The following is a 20,098-nucleotide window of genomic DNA, read 5'->3' as shown; positions in this document are numbered from 1 at the left end:
ATTATATTCAACATATCCTCTAAGTCTTCCGCACTTTTACTGAGGACAGCCATGTCATCAGTGAATCTTAGCAGTGATGATGTTTCATCCTGAATTTTATTTCCGCTCCTCACCCTGTCTTTTATTTTCATGATTTTCTTCCTTGAGTGGCTAAAGCACCTGCCTAGTAAGCATGAGATCCCAGCTTCAAATCCCAGTCCAGTACACATTTTCACTCATCGCCACTGATTCAGTGTAAAGTCTTGATGCAGCTTATAGTAGTGATCCCCTCCATTTCCTGTCCTTTCCTTTCCTTTCTTCCTTTCTCCACCTTCAACTTACATACTTGTGATCAAACAAGACAGAAGGCAAAAATAACATTCTTTCAGAATTCCTAATATCATTTGGAGAAGTGCCATCCAATGATCAATTAAGTTAGTGTGTAGAATCTATAATATTTCATCCTTAATTTTATTTCCACTCCTACTCCTGTCTTTTATTTTCATCATTTGCTTCCTGGAGTGTTTAACGCCTAATAAGCAGGGGATCTTCTTTTGCTATGCAAGGTATCTTCACATTTACCTTCCTTGTACCAATATTTGTCCAACTACTAAGATTACCATTTTTAGAGATGTCAACTCCTCATCAACTAAACTTGCAGTTGTGGTATTCATTAGTGCATTGTTTATAGCCACAGAGAATTTCATACAACCATCATTCCCCTATACTTAAGTATCCTGCTGCTTTACATATTGGTTCTCCCTAATGATTGTCATGAGGTTTAACCTACACTTCATCATTAATAAATTGTGATCGGGGTGTGTATCTACTCCTGGGTATGTCTTACAATCCAATATCTAATTTTGGAATCTCTGTCACCATTATATAACCCAGATGGAATCTTCCTCCACCTCCAGGCCTTTACTAAGCCTCTCTCACTGTTACCACTGAGCCCATATTATTCTCTAACTCTGTCTTCTATTTGTTTACCTACTACAGTATTGCAGTGACCCATGATGACCCATGATTATTAGATTTTCATCTTGCATTACATACTGAATTACACATTCAATGTTCTTGTATACTTTTATTTCTCTCTCTTCATATTTTGCTTGTGATACCAACATGGATAACTGAACCACTATTTTTGTTATTGGTTTGCTGTTGATTCTGATGAGACTAATCCAACTGATAAAGTGTTCGTAGTAACTAACTCTCATAAATGCTACAGGGCTTATAACTGAGAAATGCTATTGTAGGAAATTGTGACAGGTTGATAACAAAGCAGTTAACATTTTATTGATTTTAAAACTATTTACACTCATTGTCTTCAGACAAATTGGCATAAGGGTTCTAAGCAGTTTTTACTCATGGCAGTATAATAACACATTACGATATCTTGCAACAGCACTTAATTAGATATTTTTTCTGGTTTTAAAACTGGGTTTAAGCACTATCACTCATGAATAAAAGTTAGAAATCAGAATAAGCTGTTACCGGTAATATGCTGAACCAGCATGTGAGATCTTCTGATACACCAAGGACAGCTCCAGCATTGTCAAATTCTCCACAGTAATTTGGTGCTGAGAAGAGAGTAAGCATTGATCTCTGGGCAAAGAACTGGTACCCATCTTCAACAACTTGATGTGCTCTCACAATAAGTGAACAGTCATGCCTCTCAAGGAAATGGCGAACTACATCTGAACCAAAGACATAGCTCACGCCCCTGTCATTCTGAGCCCATCCAGTCAGCCCCTGAAAATAAACAATGAATGAAATTAGTTTCTTTTCTTAACTTTAATAAAAATTTGTAGCACACAGTAATGCATAAGTGATTCAGTAAATTGCCTGTAGTCATAATATTTTCAACACACCTAACATTTTAAATTTCATGACAAACTGAAATATATAGCTTTGTTTCAATGATCCAACATAACATATGCCATAAGAATGTTTCCAGCACTGTCTTCACATTACAAATTTAGTATTCATATTCCTCAATAAATATTTTAAATTTAGCACCTGTGTCCAGTGAAAAAATGCATGCAACACATTAAAACATCTTTGCTTTCATTGATACACCATAAATTCATTCACTTATCCATTCATTCATTCATTCATTCAATGTGCTCCATAGATATTGTTATGGAGGAGAAACTTCAGTGGCATGGAATGAGTCAAGTTAATGGTAAATGTGTCCCTATTTTGCTTTACTATGAATGGTGCTATAGGATGTAGCAGTTACAATGGGACCAACTAACATGGGCTGTGAACCATTGTGCAATTTGGCACTTTTCACATTTACAAATCATTGCCAGAGGTGAAAGAAAATGTAAGTAACAGAAAAAAATCTGGTGATTAATTGGGGATCAAACCAGTACCTCTGGATTTGTAATCTGAAATGACCAACTAAGAGGTCAAGCTACTATATGAACAAGTACAAGTATTAGCAACTGCTTGAAACTCAATTAAAATTTAACTATCATTAAACTGCTATTAATTGTTTGTGTCTGCTTAAGTTAAATCCAACACACTGAAATTAACAGAAATGCAGCTAGTTTGGGAAAATAGGAGAAATGCTGCTTCTGCAGTTATATTAAATAGCTGCTCTTTATCATCTGTTGCTGATTTTGATATTTATACAATACTGGAAAATCCTGGATTCAATAGGAATAATGAAAGGAGTTGTGCAATTGAGTGATTGACAGGCATATAAACAAGATTGAAACCACTGCTGAGCTAATAGACAATGGCATTCCTCAAAGCTAACTGACTAACAAAATCAGACACATATGCACAAGCACAGTTTTATTGTTGTGGCTGGCACTGCACTGCACTGCAGTCCACCTGGGCTAGCAATATCTAAGACCACACTCCAACATTTGAATTTTACTGATTACTTCATCATGTGATAAATAATGTGATAAGGAAGACATACTCATCAAAAAGCCTGCAAGGAAACTCATTGACAACTGTTGGGCAGGTCATGCTACTTCTCAATTACATAGATGTCCTACCCATTGTGAGCCCCATATCAATTTCATCAATACTTTTAAATGGTAATTAGACATGTAAAACTTTAAAAATGAAACTGCCACTGCAGGGTACTAAAACTCAACTTTAGGCCAGTTGGATCAGCACCTAGACAATACAAGGGAAATAACACTCAAATGGACCATACTTATAAATATTGTCATGTTAAACATTATTGTTGGTTTCAAGAAAAGAAAAGGAAAGAAACTAGTTCATTAAAATCAACATAGAGTACCAGAACAAAAGCTTTTTCCTTATAAAAATGTTTAGAAATCTTACCTCTGCAGGATCTCCCCACAAAAGGTCACACACCAGTCCAGAGTCAGGTACATCAATTGGTCTGGGAATGTTTCGAATCTGTGAAACAAGTTATAAAAATCTGAAGATATTCCTTACGTCAGTTTATTCATCTTTTGATTTGTAACTAATTCATTTCTTGCCTCCCCCCCCCCCCCCAAAAAAAAGATAGACTGTTTAAAGTTTTTTATTTCTATAGCAGTTCAGTATTCACTCACTCACTCATTCATTCATACATTCGTACATTCATTCATTAATTCTTTCATTGTGTTCCATGATTTCCACCAAAAGGAAAATCTTTAGGAATGTGAACAGATCTAGGTAAATATATGAACATAAGAGAAGCAGATCTTAGAAACTTAATCTGTACACTGTATTAAAAATAGACTATGGCTGTATTGTTTAGTGTTATGGTAGCTAAGTTTAACTTGATAAATTACAAGGAAAGGACTGTATTGAAAAAGTTTTTGCTTCCTTGGTTACATTCATTAACTGTTGTTTATCTTCTAATAGTAATGATTCATTTTCTTGATACCACTGGTATTTTTGTAAGAAACTACAGAGGCCTACTACTTATCAGCTGAATTAGGTGTACTGAAATGGATTGAACTGATTTATGGGGATGAAATCATCACTTGTCTTGCAACTTTACAATGAACATTCTCATTTGCTACCCTAGTAACTTCAGTTGAACTGAATTGAATTGAATTGAATTGAATTGTATTTGACTCTGTAAGATTACATTGTGTACAGTAAATATACGTGTAATATAGGACACATCAAAAGTATTAACATTCATTATCACTTATTTTTCTACAGCTTTAGCTTACATTTTTACATCATTGATAATGAATAACAATATATACAAATTTAATGGCAACACTGTAAAACTCTTTTTCAATGAGATAGTCTTTAAGTTTCTTTGGAAAGTCATTGCCAAGTACACTATCTTGCAGGTTTTTAGGCAGACTTCTTAGCAGTCTGATACCAGAGTATTGGGATCCTTTTTCTAGCATTGCCAGTTGGTGGGGTATGCTCTGTACTTCATTCTTCCTTCTTGTATTGTGGGTGTGTACACTAGCATTTGTAATCCAGTCCTCATTACCTTTTGTCATGTACATTATTGTTTTGTATATATACAATGATGAAAAAGGTAAGGTACCTAACTTCTTGAAACAGTTTCTGCACGTTTCAGAGGTTTTTCTTCTTAAAATGGCCCTAATTGCTTCTTTTTTTTTGTAATGTGAACACTTGTTTTGTCTCTTGTTTTTTGAGTTTCCCCACACAGTCACTCCATACTATAAGTATGGTTCGAAAAGTCCATGATACACTGTACACAGAAGGTTCTTGTCTGAATACTGTGATAGCTGCATCATTAAGAATATTACACAGCTCAGTTTCTTACAGACATTATTGATGTGTTTTTCCGTTTCAGTTCATTATACGCAATAGTACCTAAGAATATAGCAGATTCTACTTCTTCCAGCCTTGTTCCATCAACCTCTAAATCCATCTCTACAGCCTTCTCCTTCTTTTTAAACACTACATACATAATCTTTTTTAGATTTATAACCAGTTTCCAACAGCCATTGAGCTGTGACATTCGAAGATATGTATGCTCTCCTCTCAGGCTGTTCCATATTTTGGTCACTATTTAGTATTTTCATGTCATCAGCATACAATATTTCTTTTTCTTCCTCCTCAGCACCTATATCATTAACAAACACATTAAATAACAATGGCCCCATTACTGAATCCTGCGGCACTCCATATTTGATGGGTTTGGTTTCTGATTGGTATGAGTTTCCTAATGATACATACTGCTTGCGGTTGCACAAGTTTGATTTTATCCATTCACCTGGTTGTCCTCGAATGACATAGTCAGATTATCATGTATTAATATCAACAGCTGATCATGACTGATAAGGTAATGTGATACTCAAGCTTAGTTCAGTAAAATGGTAAGTTAATTGACATACAAATGCAAGTAATAAGTCACACTAATATGAAAAACATAATTGCGTGAAAGAAACATTTTAGTAGTAGAGTGGGTGTATGTTATTCATGGCTACATAACTCACATAATGTAACATTTAATAGTGATGGCTCCTTCTTCTGGCAGAACGGTTGAAGAGGAAGGAATAGGGTTGAAGGTAGAGGAATGGCGATGTATAGAAAATGGGGGGGGGGGGGGGGGGGACAACCTCAGAACATACTGGATGGGATGAGAAGGACAGAGTGATTGTTTGTACCTGCATTGGACAAGACTCAAAAACCTGGGACTTAAGGGCAGAATACTGGGAAAAGTCCCCACCCCTGCTCAGGATGTAATTTGTGACCTCCATGGCCAGACTGTAGTAATCTACCCACTAGACCAACATGACCACTATAAAACCTGGTTTTACATTCTCAGATTTTCCATTGTCCTGCCATTTATGATGTTTTCTGTTAGTCCCATCACAAACCCTATCCTCCTCACTAAACTGTTTTCCTACTGCAAAATATTGTTTAAGCACATAAAAACAAATTTAATATTTATTTTGCTTAGCATTCACTACTTATGCACTGAACACAATTAGATCTAAAGTAACTGCCCAGGAAAAAAGTCGTCATCTGTAAAATGAAACTAAACTAAACTAAGCTTTGTCCAAACAGGCCTTGGAAGGCCCAATGGTATCATCCGGCCACCATGTCATCCTCAGCCCACAGGCGTCACTGGATGCGGATATGGAGGGGGGGGGGGAGGGGGGGAGGGGCATGTGGTCACCACACTGCTCACCCGACCGTATGTCAGTTTATGAGACTGGAGCTGCTACCTCTCAATCAAGTTACTCCTCAATTTGCCTCAAAAGGGCTGAGTGCACCCCGCTTGCCAAGAGTGCTCGGCAGACCAGATGGTCACCCATCCAAGTGCTAGCCCAGCCCAACAGTGCTTAACTTCAGTGATCTGATGGGAAAGGGTGTTACCACTGCGGCAAGGCTGTTGGCATATGTAAAATTAGTCAAGTATAATTTCATTGCACTGACAGAATTGCGAATGATGGTTTCAAGTGATATCCTCTTATTTTAAAGCATGTGCCTGCCAAGTGGCCCTACACTGTTTTAGATTAGATAAGGAAGCTGCATGTGCTACAGAACTGAACCTTGCAGGGAGCATTACACATCTCACAAATAATTCGGATTGTGAGCTACCTGTGAAGTGAACATCCCAGCCTTCCTACACCACTCATTTCCAAGTCATTATCATTTTGAACTCTCGTGTCCAAACCATCATTATCTCACTAATCATCAGTCACTAACCAGTTATTTTCATTACGTATCAAGCAGTTCCTGTAGAGTTAATGCCATACCCTGGCACACAATACTGAAATAAATGAAAAGAGACAATAACCATTTGAGGTTTATGAAGATGTGTAAATATCGTGATGTGGGATCTTCCTGGTGAGTTTTTAATTCCCTGGGAGGGAAACATTTCTGAGACGGAACTTTCACCATGTCTATCCTTCTTAATGGCATTGCAGGCACATAGTAGTTTTGTCATTTAGTCCAGTAGCAGCTCCATTTCATTTTATTATAGCTTATTAGTAATACCCAGAGTTTGCTGACATTTATTCTTTCATAGATACTAAAACCCTGAATATTCTAGCTATAGGAATGTAAATTTAATTTTGTATTTTTCATCAAATAGATACTGCACTATGCATAATATTTCAAAGAGGGTGTCTTTTTAAGATTTTAATTCATTGTTTACAAGTTTTTGTTTGATTTACATTTTTGACATAACAATTCATTCTTTTAATGCTAGCAAGAATGAACAATGCACACGCCTCTAAAAAAATTAGAACATTGCTCCAGAATGTATTCATACAAGTTGAAAAGAAATTGATGGTTCATTTGTTTATTATCACTGTCATGTCATTTACTGTTGTTAACATGTACAAGGTACAGAGTGCTAACTTTAAGTTGTGGTTTGCACTAAGACAGTATGATATGCAATACAACATGTTGCAATGAAGGTTATGTCATGCAACACTTATCAGTCCAACACTCATGTTTCACACTGTATTAATATGTTACATGATGTGACTCACCATACGGCAAACAAAAAGACAGCATGAATCATGTTTATGTTTCCGTTGCAATTATGATCTTTTTGGAAGATGACGTTATTGGAAAGTACTGGGTGAATCTGTACAGTGCTATAAAATATAAACATCAAACATAGTTCAGTTGTGTTTTCTCATGAGGCTCCTCAGCATGAAAAATTCCAAGAATACTACAGAATAACCCTAGACAGTTTCCACTTTTTGGAGCAACCAGTATCATCTACTCTTACACAGTTTTGAACTTGCTGTAACTCCTGCTGATGAGCAACCCCTTACAAAATGGTTAGTTGGTGGAAATGTGTGAATGATGTCAAAAATGCTTCCATGGAAAGTTCATTTTTTCAAGACTCCCTGGTACAGTACTTTATTCAGTGCAGTACATATATAAATAATTGTTACAAATTAAGAAAACTAGGATAGTGTTTCTAGTGTGTGGTTCAGCTTGAGGAGTACTCAGAAGAAGCACAGCAGCTGGATTTATGTGAGATCAGTCACAGTCAATGGTGTACCAGTGACTGGTGAACTATGAATAGGGTAGACAATGTGTTTGAAGGGTGGTGGAAGCCCATGATGAAGGGAAAATCCTGGCATGTCCTTGGCTTTCTCCAGCTGCTCATTCAGAAGTAACAGGAGTTTAGTTTTCAGATATCTTTTACCCACATCACAAAGCTTCCTGAAATCATGGTGTATAGACTGACAGAACATCCAGCCAGCATTGTCAGCTGATGAGTCCTGGTGCCTTTTTATTTCACAAAGGTTTCCACTTCCAGCTTTGGCTTCTATCACTGGCAAATAAGAAAGAGAAACACGAGGCAGCTCCACTCTCCACATAGCAGAAAGCAATAACCTCACTTGTGGTATGTTGCTGCCAACTTCATCATTGATAATTCCAATATATCATATTTTTCTCAAGAATTGAAAGAGGTATCATTCTTCTTCCAATGTTAAAAACAATTTCCACATGTTAACTATATTTTGTGCACAGCACAGTATGGCCTAAAACCCACTGAACATAAACTGGGCTGTGACTAAATTTTTTACTTCAGGCATTTCAAAATATAATGCGTGTTTTACTTATTTGTGAAATATCACAATAACTAATGCAATAATCTAAGGAAAACCAATTCATTATCAAGCTGTGATTTGAGACAATTAGTTGAGGAATACTTTTTTTCCTTTTTTCCTCAAACAGTTTCCTCAGAATCAAATGATAAAGCCTACAGATTGGAAAACTCATGCTATTTTTTTATGCAAACAGTAAAAATTTTACTTAGAAACTCTGTAAAGAATTGGATGTAGCTTTGCTTCACTTTTATAAAACAAGTTTTTTAAAGGCACATGTGATGACTTGATATTTGTGTTATCTGATAAAGTTTCACAGAGCAACCAGCATGCCCTGTTGTCCTGGGAAATAAAATACAGACAGATATGTGTGGGTGTTGTATTGCTGTCATCCCAGCTTGAACCACTTAAGTTGCTTCAACTACTTTTGTGTGCATTCCACCATTGTGGATTGCTTCTGCATAATATCACATATAATTTTGCCTTAGTGAGAACTGTGCCTAAGTTGGCTGATCTTCTCCATAATTCTGAGTAAGCAGATGTCAGTAAAAGTTGGAAGGCTTCTACTATTAGCCACTAGTTCTTGGCTGCAGGTGATGTTAGTTAGCTGACAGTACCGTGTGGGGTACCCATTATTGTCCACTGTGAGATTTTCCTTTCCTTGCAATAAGTGTGGATAATTGAAAAAGTCGGGATCTTTACTAAACATATCAATTTGTAAGATGATTTCAGTTTTGATTTTGAACAACAACAAAGCTATTTTTACTCCCATTTGAAGCACAGTTTATGCTGCCAGCACTGCAGGGGGCAGGTGTGGCTTGCTCTCCCAACATGGCTCTGCATGCTGCGCCAGTCTATGTGGGTGACTTTACAGTTACCACACTGTATGGGAACTGAACCAAAAATATTGATACTTTGTATCGAGAGTGTACCAAATGTAAAGGTTGGTCCACACGCAATGATCTGTCTGCACAAATATCTGCACATATCACATCTGCACAGACGCGTCATAGTGTGTGGACTGGAGATTTGTGCAGATATAAGATATTTTACCCCCAATACTAAATTGACGATTCCTTGATGTCACAGAATGAGTCCTAGCAATCCCTTATTTTAATCAAGTTACGCCACGAAGTTCTTTCCCCCCAATTCCATTCAGTACCTCCTCATTAGTTACATGACCTAGCCACCTAATCTTCAGCATTCTTCTGCAGGATCACATTTCAGTAGCTTCATTCTCTTCTTGTCTGAACTGCTTATCATCCACGTTTCACTTATGTACTAGTAGGCTACACTTCAGACAGTTATGTTCAGAAAAACTATTCTTACTGAGCTGGGCAAAATACCATTTCCAGCAATGTTTTAGGAAATCATAGCCCTCAGAACAGTGGCAGTTGTGAACTCTGCGACTGTTTTACCACACATGCCATCTGGATTCTTCCTCCTAACACTAGTTTCTCAGAACTTCACCTGTGGGAACTGGTTTCACAATATGTCCTTTGTTATCACCATCCACCTGATGCAAATTTATTTTAATTTCTGTGGTCTCAACATATCATTTCAGTAACTATTCCTCTTTTAGCTTTCTTTTAGTTTTACATATTTTTTGTTGCTTATGGCAGACAGGGAAACAGTAACTCTAAAAAGCATTGTTGCAGACTTAACAAAAATGATTGATTCTGCATCCTTTGGGCTTAGAAATTTTATCATTTTGACCCTTACTAGTCCTTTTCCTTCATCCCTCTTCCTTTCCCTTCAAACATTCTGATAGAAAAAGGAGCCATAGTCTCCAAGCGCTTGCATGTTTCCACACCTTTTATGTGATTCCCCCTGTTGCTGTTTGACAAGTGGATATTTTAACCGTCCATATAATATTTTCAAACAATGATTATTTTGATTGATAATATAACATGTCTTACGTTTGAAACTTATAAAATACTAAAATACTTAGTAGGTAAAGGAAGAATTACCTCATTCAAATCTTGTAATTGTGGAGAGAGGCCACCATGCATACAGAAGATTGTCCCCTCAATAAGAGCAGCTGTAAACAAATGAGTACATCAGTGCTAATATATTAAAACATTGTAAATAAACATTAATCACTTGAATAACAATCTTTCTCTTGTATATTCATCCCTTGTTTAAAAATGAGCTCTCACCAAAGTAGCACAATAAGGAAAGTAAGTATCTTTTTCTTTCAACACATCAACAAGGAAATTAGAGGCATTATTTGCCTTAGGTCATTTGATATCCAGTTGTTTTCAATTGTGTTATGATCTTCAGCTTGTTCATTCTCTGATATTCTAACAAGTATTGATGTCAAGCTTTGTTTCAAAAGGAAAATTCACTTTAGAAAATTATAAAATTATGAGAATTGCTGGTCAATACTTACCTTCACTAGGCAAAACTTACTGCTGATAGACATGTAAAAGTATATGAGACTAGTTTGCTTTCAGAATTGTTAGTTCCTTTCTTGGGGAGGAGAGAATGAGAGAATAATAGGTTGTTGTTTGTTGTCTTCATCTTCAGTCTGAAGACAGGTGATGCAACTTTCCATGCTATCCTATCTTCTGTAAGTGTCTTCATCTTTGAATGAAAACTGCAACCTACCTCTATTCCTACCTTCTTACCATATTCATTCCTTAGCCTCCCTCTGCATTTGCCCTACCTCCCCTCCACATTTCCTTACTGTTGTGACAGTGCCACGACATTTAACAGTGCCGCCACGACAGTACGCGCAAATGGCGATAGAGGCGCCCCCCAAACTCAGCTGAGCGTGAGAGTGCCACCTAGCTACACAGCACGGCAGTCAAATAAGAGACACTGAGTTGTTATCATATAACCAGCTATTGTTTCTAAGTGAGTGTGTTTGAATATCCACGCAATTATTGGTGATAAAAGGTTATAACACTTTTTGGCAACGAGGTCGGGTATTTTCACTGCGTTGTGGATTTGTGTGTTTGTGCGGGGCAAACATGGAACAGCTTATGCAAGCGCTCATTGAACAACAAACACAGCTGACGGCTGCTATTCAGGCACAACAAACACAGCTTACGGCTGCTATTCAGGTGTTGTCGACGTCGCTTACTCATCGTCTGTCTTCCTCTTCTCCGCCTCCATTCCCTCCTTACGACGAGGCCGCTGAAGACTGGGAGCATTATGAGAAGCGTTTGCGGCAACACTTCTTGGCTTTTGGCGTTGTCGATGCTCCTATATGTAAGTCGTTATTTCTATCTTGGATTTCCCCAAGGATCTATCAGCTGCTATCTCAGTTAGCCCCTCTGCGGGAACCTGCCTCTCTGTCCTTCCAAGAAATGTGTGACTTATTGTCTAACTATTACCGAAAAAACACCCACGTCATTGTCGCCCACGTGCCGTTCTACCGGTGTCGTAAACAGCCCCATCAATCTTACCAGGCTTGGGCGGCGGAACTACACGGTCTGAGTAGGAAATGTCAGTTTCTCACGGACACTAATCATGAGTCTTATGCTGATTTAGTGGTTAGGGATGCTATTCTACGGCTTGCTCCTGATAAAGAAGTTTGGCAATGTGCCCTACAACTGCCAAACCCGTCGTTGTCAGAAGTTCTAAGCATCTCTCAATCCTTTGAAGTGTCTCACGCTGCTGGTGCGCAAATAGACGCGTGGTGTGATGTAGGCACTGTACAGTCAACTTTCGACACGGACAATTTGCCTGTTTCACAGGAGAACGAAGATGTGGTGGCGATTCACTTGCATAAACAATGTCGCGTTGGGCCACAATGCTCGCAGCAAAAACAGCAACCACAGAAGCAGGTTCATTCCGCACTTCCTTCTTGTCCACGTTGTTTCGTACAGCATGACAGGGCCGCATGTCCAAAATGTTGGGCCACGTGTAATTCATGTAGGAAAAAAGGCCATATTGCTTCTGTGTGTCAGTCCCCTAAAGTTCCTGTCAATGAGGACGAGGCATCGGACATGGATGTTAACTGTGTGCTTTCTCAAACAAATAAGTTGTTTGTTACTGTTCGTGTTCTGGATAAAGACATTCGCATGCAAGTGGACACTGGCTCTGCAGTAACTCTCATTAATTCTCGCACGTATTTGGAGTTGGGCTCCCCTCCCTTGTCTCCAGTTACATGAAATCTGAGAACTTATAATAAAAAGAAAATTCCTATCATTGGCCAGTTTGATGCTTCCACTGCATACAAGTCTGTTGTTAGGCCCCTCACGTTTTATGAGGTGGATCATGCGGGCACTGAAAACCTGTTCGGTTATGATGCTTTCCAGTTGTTTGGGTTCTCCAATGATGATTATGTGCACCTCATATCTGAGGATATTCCGTGTCAACAGCTGGATGGAATGTGTTCTGAATTTTCGTCCGTGTTCTCTGCTGGTCTGGGTTGTGCCAAAAATTTTGAAGCCCAGATTACCCTTAAACCTACAGCTCGCCCTAAGTTTTTCCGAGCACACCCGATTCTGGTGGCGTTGCGTACACCTGCTTCACCCTGTCAGGCCTTTTGCTGTGTCCCCTGGTGCGGGAAAATACTTGTTGGGCACCGACGTGTGGGCATGAGGGTATGGATCTCGCCTTAAATGGATTCCAGGGGTGGTCAAGGCTCTTCGTGGCCGCCGGCTTTGTGAAATACGTACGGTCGACGGCATGGTTGTTCGTCATTACGACCAGATGCGCCCATGAGTGGTGGCCACGCCGGTGCCACCGCCCCTTCCTTCTCCTCCACCAGCCCGAGAAGCCAGTTCTGTCGCTGCTGCCGATCTACTGTACGTGTTGATGCAGCCGACATCGCTACCGCTTCCGAATACACCGGAACCGGCCCCAGTCGCGACGCCACCTTCTCTGGGACCCATCTCGGTGGAGCACACCCCCTGGTCCACGACACCTATGGATGCTGCTCTGGAGTTTTCACCCATCATCTCATCCAGGAGGCACGTTTCATGCATGAGCTTCTGACCTGGACATTTTCGACCGTACTCTTGTGTCTCTCCACGGGATCTTGTCGGGGACTTACAAGAGGCTATGGATGTCTCTGCACTGTCCATGTCTCCAAGGAAGTGAGTGGTTTTTTTTTTCAAGGGGGGGGAAAAGTGTTGTGACAGTGCCACGACATTTAACAGTGCCACCACGACAGTACGCGCAAACGGTGATAGAGGTGCTCCGCGCAACTCGGCTGAGTGCGGGAGCGCCACCTAGTGACGAACGGTGCCGGCCGCATGTCACGGCACGGCAGTCGAATAAGACACATTGAGTTGTTATCATGTAACCAGCTATTGTTTCTAAGTGAGTGTGTTTGAATATCCATGCAATTATTGGTGATAAAAGGTTATAACACTTACATTACCAAATTTCCAAGCCCTTCATGTGTCAACTGATCCTTTCTTGTAGTCTGTGCTATAAATTTCTTTTTTCCCTAATTTCATTCAGTACCACTTCATTAGTTATCCTATCTAGCCATCTAATCTTCAGTATTCTTCTGTAGCACCCCATTACAATAGCTTCTATTCTGCTCTGATTTAAAATGGTTTTTGTCCATGTTTCACTTCTGTACAAGGCTACACTGCAGAAAAAGGTATGATAAAAGTACCACAGGACACTGTTTGGTTGGTTTATTGATTAAAGGGATCAAAGTACAAGGTCATAAGTCCCTCCTACCTGGAATAAGCAAGTCAATAAAACTAAATGGCATAGAAAGTCCTAGTGTGCAAAACTCAAGGAAAGAAACCCCAAGGGCTACTGAGGTCATCAAGACCTAAAGAAAGGAACAAGGAAGAAGAAAAGGGGGCAAAGGAAGAAAGGCATACAAGGTTCCCTGTCCCAGGAGTGCCAGAGTCGCCCAAGGCAGAAAGTGTGATCGGGGTCATACGCCTGCCACATACCAGAGGCACCCCACCCAACAATACCCAAAAAAGACTAGTGACAGGTCCAGGGTGAGAGAAGCGTAAGAAAACAAAGGGAGAACACTAGATCAAACAAACATGTGAGAAGGGGGAAGAAGAGCAAAAGACCATGTAGGGTAAGGGTTGGGGTGTCACCACCAAGCCCTGACAGTCACTGTCCATTCAATGCAGGGGAGGCAATATAGCATACCGCAAACTCCTCAATGGGCTGACAAGGCTGTGTGTAGGCAACATAGCATCCTGTCAACTCCTTAATGGCCTGACAAGGCTGAAGTGCTCTTCCTTAGAGAGAGTAGTAAGAACCCCTCCTCAAATAAACCATAAAACCAGGCTAGTCTCTGAGACTTGATCCACTAGCACTAGGGAAGCAACTCAGGAAGATTTAGTCTGCCACAGGGCGACTAGGTTAGGACACCCTAGCAAAATGTGGACCACTCTCAAATGGGCACCACAATGACAGTAGGGTGGATCCTCACAATGGAGGAGATGTCCATGAGTCTGCCAAATATGGTGGATGCGGCAAAGGACGATAGAGTCCTTGCAAGGGCCTGCATGGAGGATCTCCACAATTCATAGTATCCTTTATCAACTGTAGGTTGTTTGGCGAAGTCAGAGTATGCCATTTCGTATTCCATATCCTTAGGATTTGATGACATCATATCAATCAAAGGTCCAGTTATGGAGTGCTGATCTCAAGAGGCAGTTTGCCAGTAGCCAAATTGTCCAGCCTGCCATCGAGTTCATTCACTGGGATCCCAACATGACCTGGAGTGCAAAGACCACCATGCATCCACATTGTTTGAGATCAAAAAATGAATCCCACATATTCAGAACCAAGAGATGGCAAGGATAACACTGATCAAGAGCTTTTAAACTGCTCAAAGAGTCACTACTGATGAGAAAGGACTCGCCTGTGCAGGAACAGATAAGCTCAAGAGCATGCGAGACGGATACCAACTCCAAAGTGAAGACACTGCAGCCATCTGGCAAGGAGCAGAGCTCATTACATCCCACATGAATGTAAGCAAAGCCAGCTTGGCCAGCAACCATTGAGCCATCAGTACAGGCTACTTCTGAATCCAAAAACATGCCAAGAATGAAAAAGAATTGGCAGTACGGGCCTCGGGCTGAGTGGAGCCTTTTGAACCTTGTGGTTGTGCAAGAAAGAGCTGTGTATGAGGGATGTCCTATGGAGGAGTACATGTGTTGGTCCAAAGAAGAGGTGATAGAGGTGAAAGCTTGAGTTTTGAAAAAAGGGACTGGATGTGAATTGTGTAGTAACCAAAACCAACCGCAGGAATGCCTTGGGCTGCGGAATCAGCTAACGGTTGTGTATGATTGTCAAGTATGGAGCTAATGCATCAGAATACTCTGTAAGGAACCTAATTGGTATACAGTCTGGGCCAGAAGACTTGATTTTATTAAGTGGTTTAAGTTGCTTCACTACTCTAAGGATATTTACTTATACGTTACTCATGTTGGTAGCTGTTCTTGCTTTGAATTCTGAAATATTTACTTCATCTTCTTTTGTGAAGGCATTTCAGAAGGTTATGTTTAGTAACTCTGCTTTGGCAGCACTGTCTTCGATAGTATCTCCATTGCTATTGTGCAAAGAAGGCATTGATTGTTTCTTGCTGCTAACATACTTCACATACGACCAAAAGCTCTTTGGATTTTCTGCCAAGTTTTGAGACAAAGTTTCGTTGTGGAAACTGTTATAAGCATCTCCCATTGGAGTCTACAGTAAATTTTGAGCTTCTGTAAAAGAGCACCAATGTTGGGGATTTTCTGTCTGTTTAAATTTGGCATGTTTGTTTTGTTGTTTCTGCAACAGTGTTCTGACCCATTATGTGTACCAAGGAGGATCAGCTCCGTCATTTGTAAATTTATTTGGTATAAATCACTTAACTGCTGCTGATACTAATTCTCTGAATTTGAGCCACATCTGGTCTACACTTTTATCATTAATTTGGAAGGAGCGGAGACTGCCTCTCAGGAAGATGTCAAGTGAAGTTTTATCTGATTTTTCGAATAGGTATATTTTTCGTTTATTTTTGGATGATTTGGGGGTTGCAATATTCAGTCTTGCTATGACAACCCTGTGTTCACTAATCCATGTATCCGATGCTCATTATTAACTAAGGATTATTTGTTGCTAAGAGGTCTACTGTTCGCATGGGCTCACGAACTAACTGCTCAAAATAATTTTCAGAGAATGCATTTAGCAAAATTTTGGATAATGTTTTATGTGTACCTCCAGAATTAAACGTGTATTTTCGCCAACACATTGAGGGTAAATTAAAGTCACCACCAACTATTATCACATGAGTCGAGTACATGTTTGAGATCAAACTCAGGTTTACTTTGAACCTTTCAGCAACTGTATCATCTGAATTGGGAGGTCGGTAAAAGGATTCAATTATTGTTTTATTCCAGCTGCCAATGATGACCTCTGCCCATATTAACTCACAGGAACTATCTACTTCAATTTCGTGACAAGATAAACTACTTCTAACAGCAACATACACACCACCGCCAACTGTGTGTAGCCTAACCTTTCGGAACACCGTTAGGTTCCTTGCAAAATTTTCAACTGAGCTTATCTCTGGCTTTAGCCAGTTTTCAGTACCTATAACAATTTGAGCAGCAGTGCTTTCTATTAGTGCTTGGAGCTAACACAGCAACAACAATTTACAACTGTTATACCAATGGTTCCTGTATCTATGTTCTTCCTGTGTTTGGCGTGCACCCTTTGTAGCTGAAGCCCTTCTTGTGTTTCTCTGAGACTCTCTAACCTAAAAAAACGCCCAGTCCATGCCACACAGCCTCTGCTACCCGTGTAGCCGCCTCCTGCATATAGTGGATACCTGATCTAATCAGTGGAACCTGAAAACCAATCACGCGAAACCCCACCACTAAAATGAGAGCGACTCTCAAAACAAAACCCTTCAGAACTCCATTCTCCTATACATAGGAGGCGCTATAGGAGGTGCCAACCTGTAACTGGAAAGTGTGACGTGAAAAAAATACAAAGTTTGGGAGTGGGCTATGGAGGCCCACTCATGTAAGGTGGAAAGGATGTGGTGGCACCATGTGATATTATAAGCTTTATGCAGATCAAAGACTATTGGAAAGTATGTTGATACTGGGTAAAAGCCATTCAGGTATCAGACTCAAAGTGGACTAAATTATCTGCAATAGAAAACCACCCGGAGTCAAAGCCGAAAGGTCCCAGGACTCAAGGATCCAATACAACCTTCCACTCACCACACTTTCAGGTAACCCATAGAGGACATTGGTTAAACTGATTGGACAATACCTGTTCATCAGATGAAGCAATTTTCGAAATTCAAAACTGGAAAACTTACATTTTCTCACCAATGGGAACGGAATTCGCCCTCGCTTGAGAGATGCTTCAAAAGGGCTAGTAAGACAATGGCTAGCCACAAATAAGTGCTGAATGATTTGGGTATGCACCCAGCTCAGTCCAATTCAGGAGCCATGTCAGGACAGAAAATGAGGGTGCTGGCGAATTCTTGTTCACAAAATGGGTTGTTATAAAGCTCCAGGCAGCAGGAAACAAAAGATGAAGGGAGTCGCTCCAGATGGTATTTGAAAAGTTGGAACATGGGCAGATAGTGGACTGATGTTGAGGCCTGGATGAAATTCTGAGCAAAATGCTCAGTGCCAGAATCTGGACTGGTGAGGATAAAGTCATTCAGAGAAATTCATGGGATACCTGTAGGAGTATGGAGGCCAAAACTGCACCTGATCTTTTCCCATACCTGGGAAGAGGGAACTGCCCTATGGCAGTGATATGTTGTTCCCAACAAATCCTTTTTGGGTATTTAATAGGATAATGGGCCAAAGTACAAAGCCATTTATAAAGGTGAATAGGATGCTGTTTGTAGTGATCTTTAATAGCCACAGCAATTTCAGGCGTCCACCAAGGGATAGTGTTCCATCAGGCAGAACCTGAGGAAGAAGGAATAAGCAGTTTCCAAGAGGATGGCAAAGGTAAACTCCACACAGACTCATCAGTGTCATGTGATTGAATGGTTGGGATGGTATCCAAGGAAAAGGATCACAATTCACATTAGTAAAGGTCCAGCTGGAAAGGTGTCTAGGAGATTGATGATGATGAAAAGATAAGATGATCAGAAAATGATCAGTCACACAAATCATTATGTTCGTTGGTTGGTTGTTTTGGGGAAGGAGACCAGACAGCTAGGTCATTGGTCTCATCGGATTAGGGAAGGATGGGGAAGGAAGTCGGCCGTGCCCTTTGAAAGGAACCATCCTGGCATTTGCCTGGAGCAATTTAGGGAAATCACGGAACACCTAAATCAGGATGGCCGGATGCAGGATTGAATGGTCTTCCTCCCAAATGCGAGTCCAGTGTCTAACCACTGCGCCACCTCGCTCGGTAAATCATTATGTATTATCCATTGAACAGAGGGGACAAATCCAGGCAGATGGAAAGATTGATGGCTGAGAAAGTGCTGTGTGCCACACTTAAGTGTGTGGGGGCTCCAGTGTTGAGGAATGAGAGATCTAGCCCTGTTAGTGGGTTGTCAATAATCCTGTCCCAGTCAGTGGTTGCAGTGCTGCCCCACAAAAGGGTTATGGGCATTAAAATCTCCAAGGAGAAAGAAGTGGGGAGGTCGCTATTGAAGGAGGGCAAAAAATGTTGAAGTGTAGGAGGCTGGTCCGGAGGGAGATAAATATTGCATATCATTACTGCTGAGTCTAAATGGATCAGAATGGCTTCCACTTCCAGTGCTGTATGAAGAGGAAACCAGGAAGTAACAATACCCATGTGTTCCAATATACAGACAGCATCAGAGGCTGGCAAAGAGCCAACTCAGTGCTGGCAAAAAGCTGTGACCTTTGCCAATGTTCAATGTCAACATGCAGTAACCATTCACAGATGGCAAATGGCAGCACCAATAGTGGAAGGTATATAAAGTGTGTCAGGCTTGATGCAGAAAACAGGGCAGTTTTTGTCATAATGTGGAAACAGAGCAACTTATTTGACACACAAAAGGGGTCAATAGCTGGTTTTTCATCTAAGGATGGAAGCATTTCCAAAATGGATAAGTGTAAACTGTTTGTGTGCTGCTGTGGTTAAAGTCTATTGTCTACAGCAAAACAGTGCTATCCAAAACCGGCGCCGAGGCAACTGTGGTGCACCAAGGACCATAGATGACAGGGGTGAAAGATGACTAAGGAGTTGTGTGTGGGTGAGCTGACATGCAACTGTTAAGCAACTGACCATCCAGATGAACCAATAGGCTACTAACAGTGTCCCCTCAACAGCTGTTCAGTGATGTTGCTGCATATGGCCCTTTGCAGCATATACTTTATTCAAGCACCAATGCTGTGTGCTGCTCATCAGTGATGAAGCCTGGACTTTGCACACCAGTACCAAAACTAGACGTCTGCTGAGTGGTGACAGGTGACTTTTCCAGATGGATCATATTTTATGTGCCATTGGACTGATGGTCATTGGCATTTACAGCATGAAGCATTGGAAAGTAAAGACGTATGCTGAAGGAGAGAACATTATGGTCTGGGATACATTCTTGTGGCATTTCCTGGGCACAATGGATCAGCACAATAATGTATGCACCCCTATATGCAGTTTGTTTTTCCTCAGCTCGATGGCACCTATCAGCAGGACAGTGCAACATGTCACACAGCTTGCAGTGTATGTGTGCACTTCCA

At 40.5% G+C, this 20,098-nt stretch overlaps 1 protein-coding gene across 1 annotated transcript in view; it reads right to left on the bottom strand.

Annotated features, from left to right (window-relative positions):
* Positions 1 to 20,098, bottom strand: part of LOC126355005 (serine/threonine-protein phosphatase PP1-alpha-like) — a 562,342-nt gene that overhangs the window by 5,856 nt on the left and 536,388 nt on the right. Inside the window, exons 5-7 of the mRNA XM_050005135.1 lie at positions 10,448 to 10,518; positions 3,292 to 3,369; positions 1,477 to 1,734 (exon numbers count right to left, since the gene is read on the bottom strand). Coding sequence (XP_049861092.1) covers positions 1,477 to 1,734; positions 3,292 to 3,369; positions 10,448 to 10,518 — 407 coding nt within the window. The remainder of the gene's footprint in view (positions 1 to 1,476; positions 1,735 to 3,291; positions 3,370 to 10,447; positions 10,519 to 20,098) is intronic.

This window comes from Schistocerca gregaria, chromosome 3, assembly GCF_023897955.1.
Source record: "Schistocerca gregaria isolate iqSchGreg1 chromosome 3, iqSchGreg1.2, whole genome shotgun sequence".
Lineage (NCBI taxonomy): Eukaryota > Metazoa > Arthropoda > Insecta > Orthoptera > Acrididae > Schistocerca > Schistocerca gregaria.
The sequence above is the reverse complement of the archived record's forward strand: the minus strand, read 5'-3'. Positions and strand labels throughout refer to the sequence as shown.